The sequence below is a fragment of the Callospermophilus lateralis genome, chromosome 8 (genome assembly GCF_048772815.1).
Source record: "Callospermophilus lateralis isolate mCalLat2 chromosome 8, mCalLat2.hap1, whole genome shotgun sequence".
Taxonomy (NCBI): domain Eukaryota; kingdom Metazoa; phylum Chordata; class Mammalia; order Rodentia; family Sciuridae; genus Callospermophilus; species Callospermophilus lateralis.
The window spans coordinates 65,306,226-65,329,325 of NC_135312.1; the positions used below are offsets into that span (position 1 = coordinate 65,306,226).

The following is a 23,100-nucleotide window of genomic DNA, read 5'->3' on the forward strand; positions in this document are numbered from 1 at the left end:
AGCCTACCCAGCACCCCGAGGCGGTCGTCGGCGCCGCGCTCCCTGGAGACGGCCTCGAGCGCTCGCTCGTTGATGCCGTTTTGGGGGTGACCCGGCGCCGCACGGCTGCGGCTCTATGGTGGGGGGGTGTTAGGGGTCGCGGCTCGGCTGGGCGTCGAGTGCGCGGCTGCGGGGTGGCAAGGCGGCCAGCGAGCAAGACCCCGCGCGCGGCTCGGATTTCGGGGCTCTGGAGGAGGCCGCCACGGCAGCGCGGGAGCGGGAGATGTTGGAGCTGAGGCACCGGGGAAGTTGCCCCGGCCCCGGGGGAGCGGTGGCGCCGCCACCCCGCGAGGGAGAGGCGGCTGGTGGGGACCACGAAACCGAGAGCACCAGCGACAAAGTAAGTAGAGCCGCGAGAGGCACTCGACCGCGTCCCGGCCCGGTCCTGGTTGGGGCTGGGACACTTGGGAGGGAGGATGGTGTCCACACAGTGTCAGGTGAAGGTGCGGGCCGTTTGCTGCGCCTTTCTCTCTGTCTGATTTTCTTTTCTCCTTTCCCCTGTGGGTCGAGAACCCAGTCCCCGGTGACGGTGTGTTTCCCGGGATGAACGCCACGCTGCCCGCATAGCTTGATACATAAACTTGGCCACAATTATCTTCTTCCCTATTCCAACTTTCTTATTTGAGGTCTGGGACCGACGCTGAACTCAGGATGGAGCCTGTCACCCTATGAACTGCAGTTTTCTGGTACCTGCCACTTCACTTCTTTTTCTAGTCAGAGGGGGCAAAGTTAGGCTAAACTTAAGACTTGCATCTAACATGTCATTGGATCTTGATGGTGGAGGATTAGCTTCTTGAGCTAACTCTAACCCCATCGGCGCTTTCATTTCCTATGTCCTTTCTTAGTAATAATAGATTTTGGAGGTTTGAGACTATCGTACACGTGATATACTTGTAAACTTCCAGCCTCTTTTGAGTTCAGCGGCAGTTAGTGCAGTTCTTCTGTCAATAGATTTCATTACCCGACATGGTAATTCATGAGGAATTTTCACTCCCTTTTCTGTAGATTAACTTGCTTCACATTTAAGAGTAAGTAGAGGTAGGACTACTATTCTATTTAAGCTAGAAAAAGACTTCCAGTGTATTTGGTATACAGTGTATAGTGGTGCAAGTAAGAACTTTAGAAGAAGTGCAGTTTTATATTCTTTTGGACTGGATAATTTAGGAAGTTGAACCCGAGAATAGATTGTTTTATAAAATCTTCTGTTTGTAAAATTCTGTTTTGTTTGAGAAGCACAAAACATGAAACTATTCTAGAAGCATTCCTTTTTTGGAAGCAGGTATCTGTATTGCAGTTTGAATTACAGAAGTGAAGTGGATTGCCCAGGGTCAAATTCAATGTCTTTTGGAACTAGAACCTAAGTTTCCTGATTCCTTTTCTTTTGGTTTGTACCATTACTTAGACTCCCTGGCAGTTCTGATTTGGGAAAGGTTCCACCTGAAAGTTAATATTGATGAACTTGATATAACCCAAGTTACAAAGCAGTGATAAGAAAATATCACATAATATCATGAAACAATAAATGTAACAGTGATTTTAGGACTGAAACTTCAGAATCAATGTGATGACATCTTATTTTCTATTGTTTAATGGGGGGTGGAATAAAATGAGAATCAATGGTAGAACATATGTATCAAGGAATTACACAAAATATAACAGTTTCCAGGTACTGAAAATTGAAGTTATAAAGCCAGAAATCATGATCCCAGAATAGTCTTTGTGAAAGCTGCCTTGGAAGGCCAACCAAAAATAGAATTAATTAGGTTGGGATTTATTTTGTTGTAGCACTGGTATACTTTATTTTTAAAAAATTTTTATATGTTCTTTTTAGATATATAAGACAGTAGAGTATATTTTGACATACATACATGAAGTATAACTTCCCATTCTTGTGATCACACATGATGTGGAGTTATACTGGTAGTGTATTCATATGTGAAAGTTATGACTGGTATACTTTAAAAACAAGGAAATAGCAGTTTACACATGTTGACTTTCATAACTGGAGAAGCTAGCAAGCTTTTATTAAACATGTTTTGGGAGCCATGTGTAAAATAACTTTTGAATTAGTTTTATCTTTTAACACTATAATGTATTTAAAATGGAAACTATTTCTGGGGTGTGATTTGACTCATTAGGACTGTTGTTTTCTAGCAGTGACTGGGTACCTCACAGCTTATTTAGTTATTTATGAGTGCTCAACTGTTGGCTTTCATTAATACATGCCCACCTGGATTTTGTTTTTTGAGAATAAATGTTACCATATGTAACCTGTTTTGTTAAGCTTTCTTAGACAGTGTAACCCTACCTCATATACAATCATAAGGATGAACATATTCAAGCTGTGTTAGAATATTGCTGTACTTTTAGATTCATCATAAGAAACTCTTGACCTGGCAAGCTTTGAGACGTTGAACTCTTATCCTCTATCTGTCTTTTATTATCAGGGTGTGTATTTGAATATACCTATATTTTCAGGTCAAGGGCTATTTTAAAATCAGTTTGCACATTGGAGGCTGGTTAATATTTGGTCCATTTAAACTCTTTAAGTGCCTTTTCTGTTTAAGTTCCAGTAAAAGCAAAACTCTTAGGGAATTAATGAAAGGAGTGGAGGAGGTGTATTGTATTCTGCTATTATTGCACACTCCCATGCACTGCCATTTTGTAGACTTTATAGTGCTGTTATTACCATGACATTCTCAATTGTTTAGTCCTGTAGATTTAGGCTGAGAGAAGGCTTTGTGCTCCAGAGAATTAGCAAGTAAAAAAAGTGCTTTTTACCTGCAGGGTAATGGTCCCAGTCCTTAAATGCTGGATTGGTACTTGAAGATGACAGGGACCACCCCCTCAAGGAAATCTCCCCCACAAGACATATATGAGTTAAATCTATTAGACATCTGTACAAAGCTCATTGTTAACATGGAAGGCCTGGCTGGACTCAACCTGGTGGCTTATAGGAAGAGCTTTAAAGATGAAATAAGGATGGATTGGGAATTAAAAGATGCCTGGTTGCCATGACTTGAGAGACTGAGACAGGAAGATCACAAATTCAAGGCCAGCTGCAGTAATCTAAAGAGGCCATAAGCAACTTAATGAGACCCTGTCTCAAAATAAAAAATAAAAAGAGCTGGGACTGTAGCTTAGTGGCATAGCACCACTGGGTTCAATCTCCAGTGAGAGAGAGAGAGAGAGAGAGAGAGAGAGAGAGAGAGAGACAGACACAAAATGCCTGGGACTCAACCAGGTAGAAACAAGGGTTGAGGCAGGGTGTTCTAGGCAAAGGGCCTGTGGAACTGTTCCTTGAATCGGCATTCTAGGCATGGAAAACTAAAAGTGGGTGGGAAATCCTGGAGCCTAAACTGCATGTTTGGGAGGTGGGTTCAGAAGCTGAGAGTCTTGTGAGGATATTGGGCTTTATTCATGGACTCTGGGAAGCCTCTAAAAGTTTTGCAGAGATAATAGGAAAAAAGTGCTTATTACCTGAGGGGAAATGTCCACAGTCCTTAAATACTGGATTGGTACATTTCTGTGGCAGTGATCTGAGGAAAGTCCTGGAAGGAAGAATGATCTACCAGAAAGAAACTAAATAGAAGGTTATTAAAAATGCTATAGATGTGAGTTGATGGGGGCTGATAAAAAGTCTAGCAGGGTGGTGGAATTGGGGTTGAGAGAGAGGATATTTCAAATACTGATGATGGGACTTAGACAAAGGTGACCACAGTAAGACTAATAAAAGGACTTACTGGGAGACACATTTTGATAGGTAAAAGACTTTCAGGAAAGAAGCAACAAGTATTGGGAAGTTGTTTGAATTAAGAGTGAGTTTGGAAGAACTGCCTTGAGCTGGGTGAGTCATTCTCCAAACTAGGGAGGTTGAGAAATGGGGCCTAAGTGAAGGGTAGGTGGTTCAGTGTGTGCTGGAAGCTGAAATGAAAGGTCCAGGTCTCTGTGGATGCCAGTTCTTTATTAGAGAGGGTGAGAGAACTGAAGATGGAACCTTGGGGGATGTCCATGTTTAGAGGAAGGTTGGAGATGCAGGGAAGTAACCAAGACAATGAGGGTCCTGGGTGAAAACGGAGGAAGGATTGCTAGGAGAATATTATTAATAGTACCTAGGCGTAAGGGGCTGAGACATAGAACAATGAGGTTAGCCAGCAATCTTAGTAGAAGCCAGGTTTCAGATTGAGGAAAATGAGAGGAGAAATGTTGGTAGTTACTGGTAGAAAGTGATAGTGAAAAGGAATACAGGATAGCAGAGAAGATAGGAGGATCAAGTGAAGATTTTTTTTTCCCCTAATGGAAAGGAGATATGTTTGTTTGAAAGACATCAAATGAGGGTGAAGGTGCTCATGAGAATGGTTAGGCCCCAGGAGAAAGAAGGCAGATGTGGGGTAGAGAATATAGTTGATAGTGATATGCAAGAAAGGAGAGGTTGCATGCTCATACTTTAAGAAAAAAGAGCAGCAATGGAGAGTGAGCATAGAAACATTTGAAATCCGGAAGAGGAAAAAATCCAAGTGTTGGACTGGGCCCTCAATTTTCTCAGTAAAGTAGGTACTCAGAATCAATGAGCTTCAGGGGGTCTTGGAAATGATTTAGTTTAAACTGATATACCTTTTTAGTGTAATTTTTAGGGAGCATGATATGAAATGACCAAGTAGCAATTAATAGAATTATCAAACCGAGTGAAGATTCAGTTGAACACAAACTTGTGTGCTAAATTAGCATAGTTCTTACTTAACCCAGCAGTAGGTCCTAATATATGATGCTTGTGGGGTGATTTAGAATTCCCAGAGTACTTCTTTTATTATTTGTTTCTCACAACAAACATACATGTTAGAAATAACCCAATTTTATCACTGAGAAGATGGATACTGGGAGCCATTTCGGCCTGGGAATGCCTGGAGGTCAAGGATACCTTACGTGTATCCTTGCATAGCCAGGATTGAAGTGTTTGACCACAAGTTTGCGTGGTTGGGGAAGTGGGCTCCTGAAGTGCTGAATGGATTGAGGGGGATTGAGCATTGGAAGGGCACTCTGTGACCTGAGTTAGTAGACTGAGAAGTGGAAGAGAAGAGTGTTCACCTTGAAGTTGTGGTGTGCTTTTAGACTAGGTCCTTGGGGTGCTTGTAGTAGATTTTGGTTTATAAAGTTGAGGGGGAAATGATCTGGAGATTAGTTCCCTTCTGTCTTTCCCCATTTGAGATTGTGCAACTTCTTTTATAATTATGCTAATAGTATTTAAATAAACTATACATTTTGGAACAATTTAGATTTACAGAAAAGTTACAAAGAAAGCAGTATTTCTATGGATTCTTCACCTGGTTTTCCCTAATGTGATTATATCTTATGTAACTGTGATACATTTGTCAAAATTTTAGCAAGTTACCACAGGTGTAACATTGTTAACTAGACTACAGAGTTCATTCAGTTTCACCCATTATTTCATGAACATCCATCTCACATTGCATTTCATCTCGTTTTTGACTAAGCCTTATTTTGTTTTCATAAATAGCTTCTTGATTTTGGCACACTTCACTTGTCTTAGTGTCACATGTAAGTGTAATGAACATTCTTCTGTATTTTTCTCCTAGATCTAGGCCATTCTCAACCTGGATGCTCCCTAATTATTGATCATTTTTTAGTCAGTATTACCACCTAAATAATTTTCCATGATTTAGCTTTTATTACTTGTAGCTTTAGGGATAAGGGGAGTTTCCTTACTACTGAAGATTTGACAATTTTGAGCCTTTGAAAAACTGACAATTATGATGAATATGATGACATAAAATTTTGTATTGTGCATAGGGTTATCAGGTGAAGGAAAAGTGATAATGCCCAAATCTAGTGCAACTTAAAGGTTTCCATACATTCTCCATAGGAGGAGGGGAAATGTGCAGGCAACCTAGGGAGAGTGAATGATTTTGGAAAGAGGAATGGGCCCTCAGATGACCAAGTAACACCTTGTCTGAGACGGATGTAAAGTTCAAGTCTCTTCCTCCAATTGGTGTGTAGATTGTCCCTGGTAGGCTTGAATTCCAGGGAGGGTTTTCATGCAATTGGGTTGTAATCTGGAGGATCCCTTTTTAATCACACAGGAGAAATTCATGGAAAGCCCTCCCCGACCCCCCATACCCACTCAATATGCTGTTTCCTTCAGTTTGAAAAAATACCGTTGCCGCATATTTTGGAATGACATTTTTTAACTATCTCATAGCAGATTCATTTTATTTAGTATCAGTATTTGAGTGCTTGTTTCTCAAATATCACCAACTTAACCAAGTTGACAAGACAGTGGGAATTTATGGCTTATCACGGTGAGGAAGAACACCCACCTTCTGCAAAGCCTTGATAGTGTCTTGAGAGTGGGAAAGCCAAGAGGTATTTAATTGAGAATTGGAACTTTGGCTTCAGGTACACCTTTCAATATGGGGATCTGATTAGATTGGGTAAAAAAAAAAAGAAAAGAAATCACAATTTAACAGCTTTGGATTTACGAAAATAGCCAGGCAAGAATTTTGAGGAAATAGGTTTGATGGGTCGTAGGATAAAATCAGTACTTCCCCTTGAAGAGTTGATAATGTCTTTCAGAAATTCTTTCCTTGTTCATCAGAAAAACAGTGACCTTCTAGGTAGTAGTCACTTGGATAGTAAAGTTATGTGAAGAAAATCAAAATCTAAAGTCACCCTAACATAGACAGTAAGATATATGGAGGTAGAGGTGGTAGTTCTCACATTTTAAAGTATATTTTATGTTATATTTATGATTTCTAAGGAATAACCTAGTGTTACTATATGGATTTTTATGTATCACTTATGATCTTGATTTTGAACATTTTTTTTTATAATTCTGAGAATTTTTCTGTAGGATGTCATCAATTGTATCAGACTTAGGATGTGCATTGCACTGAACTTTTAGGTACAAACAAATTTTGTCTGTCATGAAACAAATAAAAGTGAAACAGTTGGGCTGGGGTTGTGACTCAGTGGTAGAACACTTGCTTGGCATGTGTGAGGCACTGGGTTCGATCTTCAGCACCACAGAAAAATAAATAAATAAAATAAAGGAATTGTGTCCATCTACAACTAAAAACAATAAATAAATAAAAAGTAAAACAATTTTAACTAGTCCTGGAAAAGTTTTGTAGAGAACATTATATACATAACAGTTTACTCTTTATATTTGTTTATGCATATTCATTTTTGTAAAATAGATTTTCACATGTTATTTCATAGATGGTGTGGTTAAATGTAAGAATCTGGTGTATTTGTCTTCCTTTATTCTGTATTTGGAAATATCTTTTTTTTTCAAATATGGATTTTTAATTCAGTACAAGTAAAACAGATAATTTAGGAACATGTGAACATATTTCCTAAGGCTTGATTTGTTTTTATGCTCTCTCTCTTTTTTTTTCTTTTTTGTACTGGGGATTGAACTGAGGGGCACTCAACCACTGAGCCAAATCCCCAGCCCTGTTTATGTATTTTATTTGAAGACAGGGTCTCACTGAGTTGTTTAGCGCCTCATCATTGCTGAGGCTGGGTTTGAACTTGCAATCCTCCTATTTCAGCCTCCAAGCAGCTGGGATTACAGTCATGAGCCCCTGAGCCGGGCTGCTTTTTGTGCTTGAGCCACATCCCCAGCCCCCTCAGGTTCCTTTTATAAAGGAGAGTTGGTGAGGGGTGGGTATGGGAAGGTATGTGAGGGTGACAGCGGTCTGATCATTTTCAGGATCCTTAAGTCCACTAAGCCAAAGTGACTGTGGGAATCCACACAGTGGATAATAGAGCATTTACTTTAATTAGTTATTTTAGATATACATGACAGTAGGGTGTATTTTGACAATAAGTTCTTACGATCCCACAGGAAGGTTTTCAGACAAGTTGCACAGAGTAACAGGTAAGAGTTCTTAGAAACTGAGAGTATAGCTGTTCAGGACAGGCATTGAATAGTCTGCCTCTAGGGAGGATGGTGTGGCCCTTTTGTTATTTTTAGGTCCTTTTGTTTTTGCCTTAGTTTCCCTTTCCCCTGTAGGTGTTTACCCCTTTGTTTAGCCCTCAGCAACCGCCCCCCCCCAGAGTCACATGACCTAGTCTTGAGGGTTGGAGGTGAACCCATCTTGAAACAATAGTTTCCTTAAAGGGTTGTAATTAAGTCTGGCTGGGGGAGGTTTGGCACTCCAGTTTCCATTTTCTAGATGCTTGTCTGTTTTGATAAGGTTGTCTAAGGTTCCCTTCTTTGACCTTTGACTTTCTTTGAGGTGTGTCTGTTACCACCCTTCATTTCCTTTGCCTACTCAATTGCTTGTGGCTGAGGAGTTAATGATAGTCTCCATTATCTGACTTAGTAGGTAATGTTGAAAAGTCCCCTAAATTTGTAAGTTTCTTAAAATGTCATATTTCCTAACCTATTTATTGGTTGGCTAATTAATAGATAATTTTTGTAGGTGGATGACTTATAGGAACTTTTAAGATTTATAGGTTTCCCAGAAATTTGAGAGTGACAGTCCTGGGTGAGAGACTGAGTTGATGAGTGACAGGCCTGGAAAGGTATAAAGAACCCTAGATTAAGGTTATATTTCTATATCCTTCCTTTATGTCTCATTTCTACCTGTTAAGTTTTAAGTTTTTTTTCTATCCTATCTCAGTTTAATGTTTTAAAATTAATTAAAACATTTGCTTATGAAAAACTTTACTCTGATTATTTTGTTTGATTTTGGACTAATTTGGCCTTTCTAAACCTATGAAATATTGGCATTGAACTAGAAACTTAATAGAAAACCTATAATTTTGTGATTTTTAGGCAGCTGGATTTAAATCAAACAAAACTGTTTTTAGTATTTTCTCAAAGATTGATTAGGAGAAGAAATCATTAGCTTTTACTTTGTTTTGTAGTTGTTTATACTTTGACTCATTTATTTGGGAAGTGTTTCATAACTTAATGAGAATGACATTGCAATTTGAAGTGATTTCAGATATGGAGAAGAATTAATTAATCACTATATGGGAAGCAGATAAATAGCTTCCCTCTACCCTTCTGGGTTCTTTGGTTGGGATACACATTAAATGACAATAAGACATATTAAGAGCAGAAAAGCCATAGTTAAGTACATATATACACATGGGAGTTCCTAGAATCTTCGACTTGACAAAGGGTGAGGTGATTGATGTTTTCATAGCATCCTAAGCTACAAAAAAGAATGGGGGCTTGGGCTTCCTAGGGAAGAGTGGAGACCAGTCCAGGTAGGAAGGCTGAGAGGAGGAAATGCAGGGTTGCTGGTGACTAAAACTTGTCTTGGTAGGCAGATAAAGTATCCAGCACTGTTGTCTGGGAGCTTCTCTTCTTCACTAATGTTAAGTATCCTTAATAGATGTCAGTGTCTTTTATGACAGGACAGCTTTTCACAGCCACTACTGTGTCTGCAGTTTCTTAGAATAAGCAGCTTAAGATATGGCATAGAAGCATATTTTGGGGTGTTATCTTTTGGTCTCCTGCAGCCATATTGTAGAGTTGTATGCCCCAAGCCCCAATATGACCATCAAATTGTTATTGACCATTCCTGCGGTTTGTCAGACTTAGTAATGTGTCCAAATGTTTACTTATTTTCTTTTCCACAAAAAAGTCAGTTATTTTTTTACATCATTGTCATTGATTGCTTGTCTGCTAAAGTCTTTGTCAGCACTACAAGATTTTTAATTTTCTTTTAAACACAAAAGCAAAGGGCACAGTATGGGAGAAACAGGGTCCTGCAGGAAGAACTCATTCTTATGGAAATTTAAGCACCTTTTTGTAAACATTGAAGGCTAGGAAAGCAGTGTTGCTGTCTCCTTCTTTTCTAAGGTTGCCGTTCCTTTTATTGGCCAGGACCCTTGGGTAGCTATTTTTAAGATCTCAATGTGAAGCTGCTGAAACCAATCTGACTTCATCATATGTTTGGCCCAGGTGTGACCAAACACCATGGCAGTTATGGCTAGGCTCATTGCCATGTTCCTGTCCAAGCAGGCCATCTGCAACTTGTATTTGGGGTAAAAATGGGAGTTCATAACCCACTTGAATCAAATGTATGGAAGATGATATGTCATGAGCTTTGTAATGTTTTGAACAACCAATAAAAAAAAAATATGAGGTGGCATTGTAGGACAGTAAATATTTATATTAAGCCCATCTGAGATTTAATATTTCACCCTAATATACAAAACCCAGATCCAGGAAACAAGATTAGACTATTATCTCTTTCAAGATTGTGTTTTTTATTTTCATTCTACTCACTGTGCTCACCGTTGAACTGTCTCAGGGTACAGATTTGAAACAACTCTGTGAGCCACTATTCATGTAGAACCCAATGTAGACAGTGTCTCCTGGCATTCTACATGTGATAATCTTATTTATAATAAAGTATAATGGCATTTAACAAATTTGGTATTGATAACAAAGGATCATATTTAAGGAACACCTAGGCCCCTATCCACTACTCACCTTGGTGACTAATCTTGCCAGAGGTAATCAGAATTTCAATGTTAAATTCACTCTTTCCTTCCTTCTCTTGATAGGTTTATAACATGTTAGTATCCTGAAATATTATGTTGTTTAGTTTTGAATTTTTTCTTAGCATTTAATATACATAAATGATCATTAGCACTTAGATTTAACAATTAAGATTTTGCTAAATTTGCTTTATCCTATCATATGTATTTTAGTAAATATTTTGTTGGTGAGCATTTGAAAATAAATTGCAGACATCTTAGCCATTCATTTCTAGTGGTAATGCATGCATGTCTTAAAATAAAGACATTCTTATAAATAGCCACAATACTGTTATTATATCTGTATATTAGCAGTGTGTATAGCTGGGAATAGTGGTATGTGCCTGTAATCCCAGAACTCAGGTAAGGGATCACTTGAACCCAGGAGTTCAAGACAATACCAATACCCCATCTGAAGAAAAAAATGTCCATTTTCTTATTTTCCTAGTGGCCATCAAATGTCTTTCATTGTTTCTTTCCTCCTAAGTCAAGATCCCAGCAAGGTTTACACATTACAGAAAATATTTGGGAACAGGTTTAATTATTCTTCGTTGTATACTTGTTTTCCTCTCTGATGGAGGCAAACATTGGCATTGATATAATTGAAGAACTATTGGTATTATCTTTGTTGGCCCTGAAAAAGTGATAATGCTTACAGCAAGTGACTATTAATAAGTTCTCAGGTAAAGTACAAATTTATGATCATAATAATAATTCACATTTGAAGAAAGCTCATTAATTTTCTCAGTGTTTCTGTTTTTCCATGGCTTTTTTCCTTCAGGTATCTTTATTCCTAATTTGGAATTTAAACATATATAAATGATGCAATAATACATAGTTTAATTTTATATGTACTAGAATGATCTATGAGTAATACAGAGATCAGAATGAGCCAAAAATTTAGGAAAAGTCTGAAATCAGGCCTTGAAATTAGATAGGATTTGAACATTGAAATAGCCTTTAAGAAATGGCAAAAGATAGTAAAAACAGTGATGTTGTTGACTGGCAGACATGGCCTGATTTCATTTGAGAAAACAGATGATGGTTATCGCTCCCGCAGCATGTGGGATAAGACTGTGGGTGCACAACCCATTACAGTGTGTCTTGCAGACTGTGGCAGAGAGTAAGGTTGCTGGAGGGGCATATGGGAGCAGCATAAACTGGTCTGGGAGTTCTGTTCAGTAGTTTCTTATAACTGCTATAATAAATCATCACAAATTTATTGTCTTAAAACAACACACACTTTGACTGTCTTACGGTTTTAGAGCTCAGTTGTCTGAAATATCAGTTGTTTGTCACCAGCATGAAATCAAAGTGTTAGTAGGACGGTATTTCTTCTAGGCATACAACTCCAAAATATGACTGCAGGAGACCAAAAAATAACACCCCAAAATATGCTTCTTCCATTTATAAGAACTCTTGTAATTATATTTAACCTACCTGGATAATCCAGGATAATCTGTCCATCTCAAGGTCAGTTATTAGCAAACTTGATCCTGTTATACTAATTCACCTTTTCATTGTAACTTTGTAGGGTCTGGGACTAAGACATATACCTCTTAAGTGAATGGGCAATTAGTATGTCTTTTAGAGGTTCCCTGAAGAAATGATACCTAAGTTGGTATATTCCCCCCCCTTTTTCTTCTCCTTCTTCTTCTTCTACTTCTTCTTCTTCTTCCTCCTCTTCTCCTTTCCTTCCTCCTCCCCACCCCTCCTTTCTCCTCTTCCCCTTCCTTCTCTCCCTTCTCTTCTCCCTACCCTCTCCTCCTCTTTCTCCTCCTCCTCCTTCTTTTCTTTCAGAATTCATTAAGGAAAACATATACACATTTAGGAGAGAACGTGGGCTATCTCAAGGGAGAGCTATCTTTTGGGATAAAGTAAGAAATACATATTCAAAGGGGGAATGCAGGCCATCTTCAGAGGGAGAGAGACAGCTAGAAGTTCAGTTCTGCAGAGCATGAAATGGCAGGTGGTATGGCCATAGCCCTAACTGGAGAGTAGGAGGAAGTTGGGTTTAAATCCCAGAGGCGAAGACTGGACTTGTTCTTAAGTAGTGGGGAGCTACTGTGAAATTTTAAATGGGAGGTTGGCATAATCAGATTTGCCTTTTGCTCATGCATTTTGTCTTGTGAGACACATCTGGTTTTCTTTTTTCCAGGCATTGGGGTCTACTATTTAACATGATGACTGATCAGAATATTGTATGGTATGCTGGATGATCCAAACCTCTCCTTTTTGTGGGTAATAGACCAGGGCTGCGGAGAAGGATTTGGAGCACCAATTCTTTTCAGTTAAATTTGGAAAAATAAGGAGACTTTATCCATTTTAATTAATAAGTGTATGATAGGACTATAGAGGTGCTAGTTGATGAAGTAGTCAGATTTTTATAAAATATAATGTTACTAGGTTCTTAGAACCACCTGCCCACCCAGTCCCACTCATGGTTCACGTAACTGCTAACTCACTAGAGAATACATCAAGCACAGATAGGAGCAATTCTCTCCTGGGAAAAAGAAAAGGAATCCACACCTGCATGGAAACAACAAAGAAATGACAGAAAATACTGAAATCAGGAGCACAGCCTAATGTTCTTTCAAGGAAGAACTGTTTGAAGATTTTTAAAAGGCACCTCTGTAAAGCACAGACTTCTGTGGTGCTTGCAAGTTTCCTTTTGCTTGATTGTAAATTCTAATGTTGAGATACAGGGAATAGTGTGACTTCAAGGGACCCACAATGGAGAATTTAACTGGTTTTCCAACTCACTTTTTGTGGGGCGGACCAGGCATAAAATGGGTGGGAAAATTTGTGTGATTTAATATATTTTCCTTGGTTTCATTCCAAACTGGTACTTACCTTCATTGTTGCAGAGACTTGTCTTTGGAGTCTTTGTCTTGAATGAACTGGATCCTTGGCTGCCTGACCCCTGTGCTTTCAATCCTGTTCTTTTAGTCTCCAGCATTAGGAGCTAACTCAGCCCCTTTTCCTGGACCACTCTTTAAGAATCATCACTAGCTATGACTTTGTATCAAATATCACAATGACATTCACGAAATTAAACACACTTAAAGTGCTAAGTTTGTTCAGGCTGTTATAACAAAACACTATGGTATAGGTGTCTTAAATAACAGAAATTCATTTCTCATAGTTTTGGAGGTGAGAAGGTACTAGTCAGTTGGTTCCTGGTGAGAGGCCTCTTCCTGATTTGCCATTGAATACTTTCTTGCTGGGTCTCCTGTGGTAGAGAGAGATGATCTCTTTTCTGTTTTATAAGGGCACTAATTTCATTCTGGAGGTCTCCACCTTTGTGACTTAATTACTGGCCATTCCACATCCTTGACACATTGGGAATTAGGAAATTAGCATATGACTTTTGAAGGGACAGAAATAGTCAATCCATAGCAAGTACAATTTGATGGGTCTTGACATATGTATACCCATGAAACCATCACCATAATCAAGATAATGAATATCATCTTTGAGCACCAAAAGTTGTCTCCCTTTCATAATTCTCCCTACATCCCTAGGTACACACTGATTTGCTTTTTGGCGCTAGAGATGGAATTTACTTTTTTCTGGAAATTTTTGTCAATGGAATATTATATACAAACATGTATTTACATATCTCTACATATACATATCACGTGTTCTTTTATTCATTTTTTTTCATTTGACATAATTATTTTGAGAGTCATCCATGTATTCATTTCTGCTGCAAGAGAGAGTAGTCCATTATGTGGAAGTAGCACAATTTGTTACTTCATTTCTTTGTTGGACATTTGGTTTGTCTCTAGTTTTTTGGCTATTGTAAATACAACTGCCATAAACATTTGCATACAGTTGTACACAAAGGGATATATATACACATTGCTGGGAGTGGTGGCACATTCCTGTAATCACCTACTTGGGAGACTAAGGCAGGAGTATTGCAAATTTGAGACCATCCTGGATAATTTAAACAACAGGTTCGTGGTGTATAATGAGTTGAAAAGAGAAGCTATAAGGAAGTCATGGGCCTAAAGAAGGAAGGGAAGTTTGAGGATCATCTTTAAATTATGACATAATAGATGTGACAGAAAGCAGCTCCAAATTTTGTTCTCATAATATACTTTTTATTCACTGCATGTGACCCTATTTAATTGAGCATTTAAAGTACTATTTCTTCTTCTTCTGATTCTCCTTTCTAAGTCTGGCATCTTTATAACAGAGTATCCATACATGAAGTGGGGTGGGGGAGGGCGAGGGAGAGAGAAAGAGTTCTTACTGCTATCCTAATTCTGGTAGTTAAATAACATTGCTTTAAAATGTCACTACTTAGAATTTATCTTTATTCTTCAGTTATTAGAATATAATTGAAGAAACCTAGTTTAATCTTTTTTCAGGGGGGTGTATCAGGGATTGATGAACTCAGGGGCACTCAACCACTGAGCCACATCCCCAGACCTATATTGTATTTTATTTAGAGATAGGGTCTCACTGAGTTGTTAAGCATCTCACTGTTGCTGAGGCTGGCTTTGAACTCGTGATTTTCCTGCCTCAGCTTCCTGAGCTGCTGGGATTGTAAGTGTGTGCCACCACGCTCAGCCCTAGTTTAATCTTAATTTTTTTTAAATTTATGTTTCTAAAGGAAATAAAGCAGAACTCAGAAGCTTAAATAATAAAACTAAGAGCAGGACAGCTAACAGAGGCAGTAGAGGGGAGGATCATGGTCCAGGATCATTATTGCCAAGTGAATTTTGAAGTGGTTTGTGAATATTTTTAGTTTTTCCGAGGACCTCAATTTAAATTCTAGTCCTTTGCTTTTATTTTACATATGTGAAAATTGAAGGCTGAGTTTTCTGGGGGCTCAGCAACATGCCTTTTGTCACACTCCTACGGTATAGGTATAGGTAGAATGAACACTGGTAACTCCCAGTTCCTAGTTTTGTACTCTTTTTGTAATGTTGCAGTGTGAGGTAGAAGATAGCTTCCATTAGTCACCACCTCCACTACCACTCACACCACACCTCTCAGCGCTGGGAGTTACTGAAGGTGAAAAGGAGGCGGGCAGGGGTGGGGGGGAAGGAGTAATGTGCCCCATTGCTGTAGCTGTGATAGACCTCCTAGCATGGCTCACTGTTTGGTTGCTTATTAGTCAACATCTCTCTGTTGAAGTTGCTTTGGGTCCAGCTGATGCTCAGTGGCCCAATGGGTATTCAGCATGTCAGTTTCATTTGTCAGCTTTGGTATAATAACACATTCAATTTCATAATTACTTAATGAAAAGTTGCAGCTGGTAAACTAAAGTTTATTGTTGCTTTATGAAAACTGAAAATACTCTCAAAGGCTAAATTTTTTCATTTGGTAAGCTACTCAGTGAGGCATTAGAAGACTTGATTTAATCATAATAATAGCTTGCCACTTATTTGAATTGACTAAGCCTTGGCATTATACTATTTTTTTCCCTTGGCATTATGGTAAAGGCTTTGTTTTATAAACAAACAGTTAAAAGTGGTGAAAAAATTTCCCAAAGCTTTGGAGCTTATTTAACTGGGGCTGAGTTTGGATTGAGACTCCCCAATGTTCTGAATTCCTAGCCAATTTTTATCCAGGATTATTTGTGGCCCAACATTCTACTCAGTGCCCCATCTTCTCCTCTTTGCTTCCTATGAATATTCTCCTTCTGTTCTATCCCAGTTCTGTGCCCTTGCTCTGATTTTCCCCTTCATAAACCACTCTCTTTATTGAAAGCTGTTGGGTGGGGGAGCATGTGTGTGAAGGGAAGATGGTGTGGGAGAGGGGAGGACATGGGAGTGGTGTTCACCTTCAAAACTGAACGTTAGATGACATCTTTGTTTTTAAACTTGTTTTGAAATTTGTCAATTACAAAATGTCATATTTACATCCTTGAAATTGTACAGTGACCACTTTTGTCTAAAGGCTCGGAGCTGCTGCTCTCAGCACACACTCACAGCTCCTGTATATGCTTGCTTAGATGTCAGTTTGGGTTTCAGATAACTTCCAAAAAAAAATCTTTCCATTAAAGAAAACGCTTTTGATCATTGTTTACCTGCCACTAAAACAGAATAATAATGTCTCTTTGATCTACTTCATTGGAATTATCTCTTTAAGATCTAATAAAAATGATGGAAGTTAAAATGCTTAAATATGTGTAAAATTCTATGCCTGTATAAGATAGTCTTCCTACTGTTGATACTTTGATTGCCATCGGAATGAAAAAAAGGGACTATGAACAGCTGATTAAAATCTGTATGAAAATAACAGTTTGTTTCCTTAGTAGAGCAGCAAAACAATACATATTTGATTCTTTCAATAAATTTCTGCTTTAGAGAATATATGAGCTTTTTAAATTTCTTTCATTTAAGTTAATTCCTTTATACTGAGATTTTAAGAAAGATAAACTTTCCTAATAATAAAGTATAATGGCACTTGAATATTTAAGATAATTTAGGAGTTGTTTGTTTCAGATTATGTAACACTGAGCAATAAATGAATGCATTGGCAGGCATGTGCTTTAAAACAACAACTATTTTGCAAACTGATTTCATATTTATTTACTTTTAGGAAACAGATATTGATGACAGATATGGAGATTTGGATTCCAGAGCAGATTCTGATATTCCAGAAATTCCACCATCCTTAGATAGAACCCCTGAGATCCTGAAGAAAGCTTTGTCTGGTTTATCTTCAAGGTATGATTTCAGGAAGACAAATATGCCTTGGTACAGAAAATAAGCTTTGTTTGCCATTGTCTGTGTAATAAATATGACATTTTGTAAGTTGGGGGACTATGAGAGGAAAGCCCTTCCTTATAACCACTTAATATGTGAGGCAGTCCTAAGTGCTTGATGTATATTTTTTTTCTTTTTACTGAATGTAAAGTTACCGTATAAAAATCCATAACACTTTTATTTAAAAATGTATTGACCACAAAATTTCAGATAATTTTATATTGCCTTCCATTATATGCTTTAGTGATATGAATTATAAAACTTATAAAAACAAACCCCAGCAACTTGAGAGGACAAGACAGGAGTATTGCAAATTTGAGGTCAGCATGGACAACTTAGCAAAACCTTTCTCAAAATAGAAAATAAAAAGGGTTGGCTATATAGCTCACTTGTAGAGCTCCTGTGACTTCAATCCCTGGAAAAAAAATTAAAAATCAAAATAAGTATAGGATTTATCCAAATTAAAATATGAAATGTTACATAGAAACATAGACCAGTGTTTCACCAACATTTCTGACTGTGACACACAGAAATACATTGCATACCATATTCCAAGAGACACATAAGCTTGTATTTTACCTGCAGCAGAAATGTAATGAAGTATTTCTTTCTGGTACTGTGTGTGATGCCCTGTTATTTCTGTTTGATTTGTGTGTGTATGTATGTGTGTGTGCGTGTGTGTGTGTGTGTGTGTTTTACCAAAAAAGTGCTAGATACAACTTACTTGATTTTACTACCCACAGGTCATAATTTGCTGTTTGAAAACCACTGGTTTTATCATTTTTTGTAAATGTAATAAGAGTTTTTCTCTTTCTTGCTTTTGTGGGTAGCCATTCTGAGTCTGACACAGACTCACAACACAGATTATTTCTTTGATCTCAGAAGGTATCAGGGCTTCTCCCCACCAGCAAGCAAGCAATGAGTTCTTCTGTGGACCCCAGCAATATATCTTTTGATCCAGTTCAACTCTGACACTGTCTGCCTGGAGAGAGCAGCAGATCCCATAGGTTGAGATCTCAGTTCCACAAGATTGGCCCTATTTCACACACTAGTCATTAAATCTGAGCCTCTGGAACTTATGACCAATCAGCTACATATTGTGGTTCCCTTTTCAGGCTGAAATAAAAAAGCTCACAGAACTCAGAAAGACACTTACTTACCTGTGCCAGTTTATCATAAAGGCCATTTAAAAGGATTTTAAAATAAGCATCTAGATGAAGAAATGCAGTATGTGGTCTGGAAGAATCCCATGCACAGGAGCTTCCATGGCCCTGGAGTGGGGGTGCACCACTCTTCCAGCATGTGGATGCATTGTTGTTTACCTTCCTGCTGTCCAGAAGCCCTCCAAACCCTGTCCTCTTGGGGTTTTATGGAGTCTTTGTACAGACATGACTGAAACATGGACAACTGCAAAGAAATGTAAGCAGGTAAAAAGGGTCTAACACTAACAGACTGATTGGGGAAACCTAGCAAGGCCCTTCTGTTCAGATTATTCTTGACTTTCCCGTGTAGCATTCATTCTTCCCAGGTATGGGTCAGGACCCCTTCTGAAATGGGGGTCTTGTCATCTGCTATTGGACAAGATAGGTCAGAGAATTTCTTTATGTCCAGCTCCAAGAAAGATAGGTGAAGGAAAATTAGAGCATATTTTTAGTTTCTGTGACCTGCTTTCAGGAAAAGAAATTTTAATTTCTATGGCTTGCCTTAGAAAAAAAGGAACAGGTGAAAAGAAGGCAGAAGAAGGCCCAGGGTGGGGATGGATTTGACTTTTTGAAGCCTGCTTTCGAGTACTAAACTGCCCTGGCATTATTCTCTTCTGTGGGAGTATGAGCTTGGAACTGTGGTCAAAAGCCAAAATATATATATCATAATGTCATAGCCATATTAGAATAAGGTAATTGAATGCATGATTTTTATATTTTTAAACCAGTAGTACAAATCTATGGTCTTTTATTAAAAACACGAGTATGATATTTATAGTTTTTGTTCCCAGTTGTTTTCATGATATAGTTCAGATGTATCTTTGCTTTAAAATCTCATCAGAGCTATCTCAGATGTGAACACTTATAGTTGACATTTTGTAAGAATGATGCTGGATTTCTCTGTGTCATTAATATAATTAGATCTTCCTTAGTAATTATTTTTTTTCTGTTATAAAATACCAGTAATATAATATAATAGCAGCTAATTTTTAAAAAATATTTTTTAGTTGTAGATGGACACAATACCTTTATTTTATTTGTTTATTTGTATGTGGTGCTGAGGATTGAACCTGGAGCCTCACACATACACGGCAAGCACTCTCCACTGAGCCACAACCCCAGTCCCTATAGCAGCTAATTTTTATTGAACATATATAATTTGCTAGGCAATGCTCCAATCACTTTACACATACTGACTAATTCATTCTCATGCCTACCCTGTAACACAGGGGTAGTCTTACAGCTAATTTGTACATGAGGAACCTGAGATTCAGAGATCATAAATGTATCAAGGGTCTTGTGCCTCGTAAGTGGTGGAGCCTCATTCTGAGCTCAGGCAGTGTGGCTTTAATGCCTTTGTTTTTACCTGTGCTAATTATGAGAGGATTAGTTCTTAAAGAAATGAACAATAGATAATACAATAATTTCAATCTCAAGAAACTTCTGTACAAAGATTATATGAATGTTTTAAAATATTTTCTATACATTTTTAGTCTCTTTTAAATCTAATGACTAAAAAGAGACTGCTATGCAGAAAATTAGAATTTGTAGATACATAGGATTAAAAATCACAATTATGTGAGAAATTTACATGAATTCTAAGGAGGAAAAAGCCCTATAATCCTCCTATCATTACTTGGATTTATATTACTTTGGTATATACCCTTTGAAACTTTTTCTTGTGCATCAAGTGTATGTGTGTGTAATGTAGAAATGAGCTCATACTGTTTTCTGCCTTGCTGTTCTCATTTTAATTTGTAGTATTATTAGGAGCAAAATTTCATATTTTTAAATATACTTCAGGACCTTCATTTATTTTTGTGCAGTGCTAGAGATAGAGCCCAGGGCCTTGCTCATGCTAGGCAAGTGCTTTCCCACTAAGCCACATTCCCAACCCACTTCAGAAACATTTTTAGTGGCTTCGTGACACATTCTATCGTATGGCTGTGGTCCAGTTTATCCAGCTGAGTACCGAGTGCTGGGCATTTAGTTTGCTTTTGAATTTTCATGATTAAAAACATCTCTGCATTAAACATTTTGCTTTGTAACTAACTCTTTTTAGAATCCATAGTTATTGCCTGAGGATAAAATTTTTTAAAAATGAAATTACTGGGGCTGGAGTTGTAGCTCAGGGGTAGAGCACTTGCCTAGCACATGTGAGGCCCTGGGTTTGGTTCTCAGCACCACATATAAATAATAAAAATGAATAAAAATTTAAAAAAAGGTCCATCAACATCTGCCTGTATCTATCTATATCTACATCTATCTGTATATATATATATATATATATATATATATATATATATATAATGAGATTGCTCAGCCAAGGTTTGTGCTCATTTTTAAGGCTTTGTTGTATAATGCCAGGAGGGCCTAAGTGGTCTTCACGCACTTGGCAAGTTGCCTCAGTCCACTGTGACCTGTGTGTGGGTCTGTGCACTGGCCAATTAGGTTTTCCCCTCTATCCCTTAGTGGATGTCTTCTCTGGCCAATTTGGTAGTATATGGAAATACTTGAGGTTGTCACAAGGTAAAGCCCTATCTTCTTGGCAGCTGGTGGGTAGAGCCCAGACAAAGAGTGATCTGTCCCACAACATTGCTAGAGCTAAGGTTGAGAAACCCTAGAAACATCCAGTTGTAGCCTTACTCGTGCTTCTAAACTTTCTAATACCATCTTCTTTCTCTGCCTACTTACTGTCCACTTTGGCCAGAGGTTAGTGGTAGACTTTCTCCAAATTCCTACTCTTTGTCTGATGGCCCACCTGGATACTGTTCACTCCTCAGGCTGCCTCTGGGTTCTGATTATTGTGAACTGCCTTCCCAATACAGGTTCTCAATGACTCTTGATGCTTGTGTCTCTACTAAAGTAATTTTAAAAAAACTTTCATTAACTTTTGAAATAAAAGCCAACTACTAGTTATAATAACAATAAGAATGAACAATGTGTGTAACTACTTGAGATTATTACTTTTGTTTGTTTGTTTTGTGGTGCTGGGGATTGAATCCTTGGTCTTGAGCAGGCAGCATATTCTCTTCCACTGAGCAAACCCCCATCCCTAAGATGATTACTGTTAAGGATGATACTTAATTATGTACTCATTTCTAGTTCATATGGGTCCTGAGGACATGGAATTGGAATGAGATCCTCAGAAACAGTCCATGGGTGGTGGTTTGGTGTGATGACTTGGACTTAAAATTTAGGCTTCCCCTGATGTGATCATTGTAATATGGAAAAGGAAATGGAGAATTTAAAATTCTGAGCCAGACTATACTTTTTTAAAAATAGGAGTGATTTCTGCCTTCCACATAATTACACTTTATTGTGAATCCAGTGCTTCTCCTTGAAAGGTGACTTTTGGTTTATACTATGCTCTGGTTTGAATGTGATTCTCAAAGTTCACAAATAGAAAACATAATCACAAATGAAATAGTGCTGGGAAGTGAGGCATAATAAGTGGTGAAAAGCCCTCATGAATATATTAATGTCATTATCATATGTCTGGGTTATTTATCACAAGTGAGCTTATAAAAGTGGGTTTGACCCTCTCTTGGCCTCTTGCCCTTCTACCTTCCATCATGGGTCAATGTGGTAACCTCACTAGATGCTGCACCTTGATATTAGACTTTCTAATTTCCAGACTATAAGAAGCAAAATAATCTGTTCTTTATAAATTACCCAGTTTTAGATATTCTGTTATAGTATCCCAAAATGGACTAAGATACATTATCAATGAGTGTTTAAGTATGTGTTAATCTTTTATGTGTTTAACCTTATATTAGATATTCTTGGGAAATTTAAGGCAGAGTCATTTAAATTAAAATAAGAGAATTAAATCTTTGTTCTTACTGAAAGAGAGGAATTTTTTTTGAGGGGGGTGGCGGTGGCGGAGGAGTTATGTCCATATTAAAAAAGACAACCAGATAGAATATGTTCCTTAAGGGCTTAAATTTTCGGTTCATTTTGGCATGATGTGAATAGAGTAGGTTTCCTATTTAAAATCTCTGGTTCTTATCACCTGCCATTCTTTGAAGCTCAGAGCTGGACATAAGAGCTACCTGGGCTGAGCAGCACCTTTCCAGGGGCTGCTTTCTGCTGCTTCTGCTACGCCCCTTTCTCTAGAAGATAGTCTTGCTAATTCCACATCTGAGATTCAGTCATAAGGTGGGCTAAACATGCTTCCAGGTTTCATACAAACAGGAAGGATTATACCAGTGGCTGGCTTATTTTTCCCTGTTTATCTCTGACTAGCTTTGTGACTTAGCCCAGTTTCTAATCCATTCATTAATCCACAGTTATGACTATAAAACTAAATGGAACCTTTCTGCTATTGCACTTTTGACTCTGTACCCATTTTTAGTTCAGCCCCAAGCTTATATCTCATGAGAAATGTATGAATCTCTATAGTTTGTTAAACAGCAGAGGGAAATAAAGTGGGTTAAGTTAAATTTGAGTCCCTTGTGAAGCTGGAATAAAAGTACATGGATTTAATGTTGTTGGCATTTTACATCTTTGAGTTTAGCAATGATGCAGTGAAAGGGTTATTTGAAAAAGAAGTTTTTAAACTACATAGGAGAGTGATTGAAAGCAAGTAATGTAATCAGTATCTT

At 38.0% G+C, this 23,100-nt stretch overlaps 1 protein-coding gene across 1 annotated transcript in view; it reads left to right on the top strand.

Moving 5' to 3' along the window:
* The first annotated feature begins 262 nt into the window (after window positions 1–262).
* Cds1 (CDP-diacylglycerol synthase 1) overlaps window positions 263–23,100 on the top strand; it is a 64,628-nt gene continuing 41,790 nt past the window's right edge. The window contains exons 1-2 of the mRNA XM_076864785.1: window positions 263–379; window positions 17,125–17,252. Coding sequence (XP_076720900.1) covers window positions 263–379; window positions 17,125–17,252 — 245 coding nt within the window. The remainder of the gene's footprint in view (window positions 380–17,124; window positions 17,253–23,100) is intronic.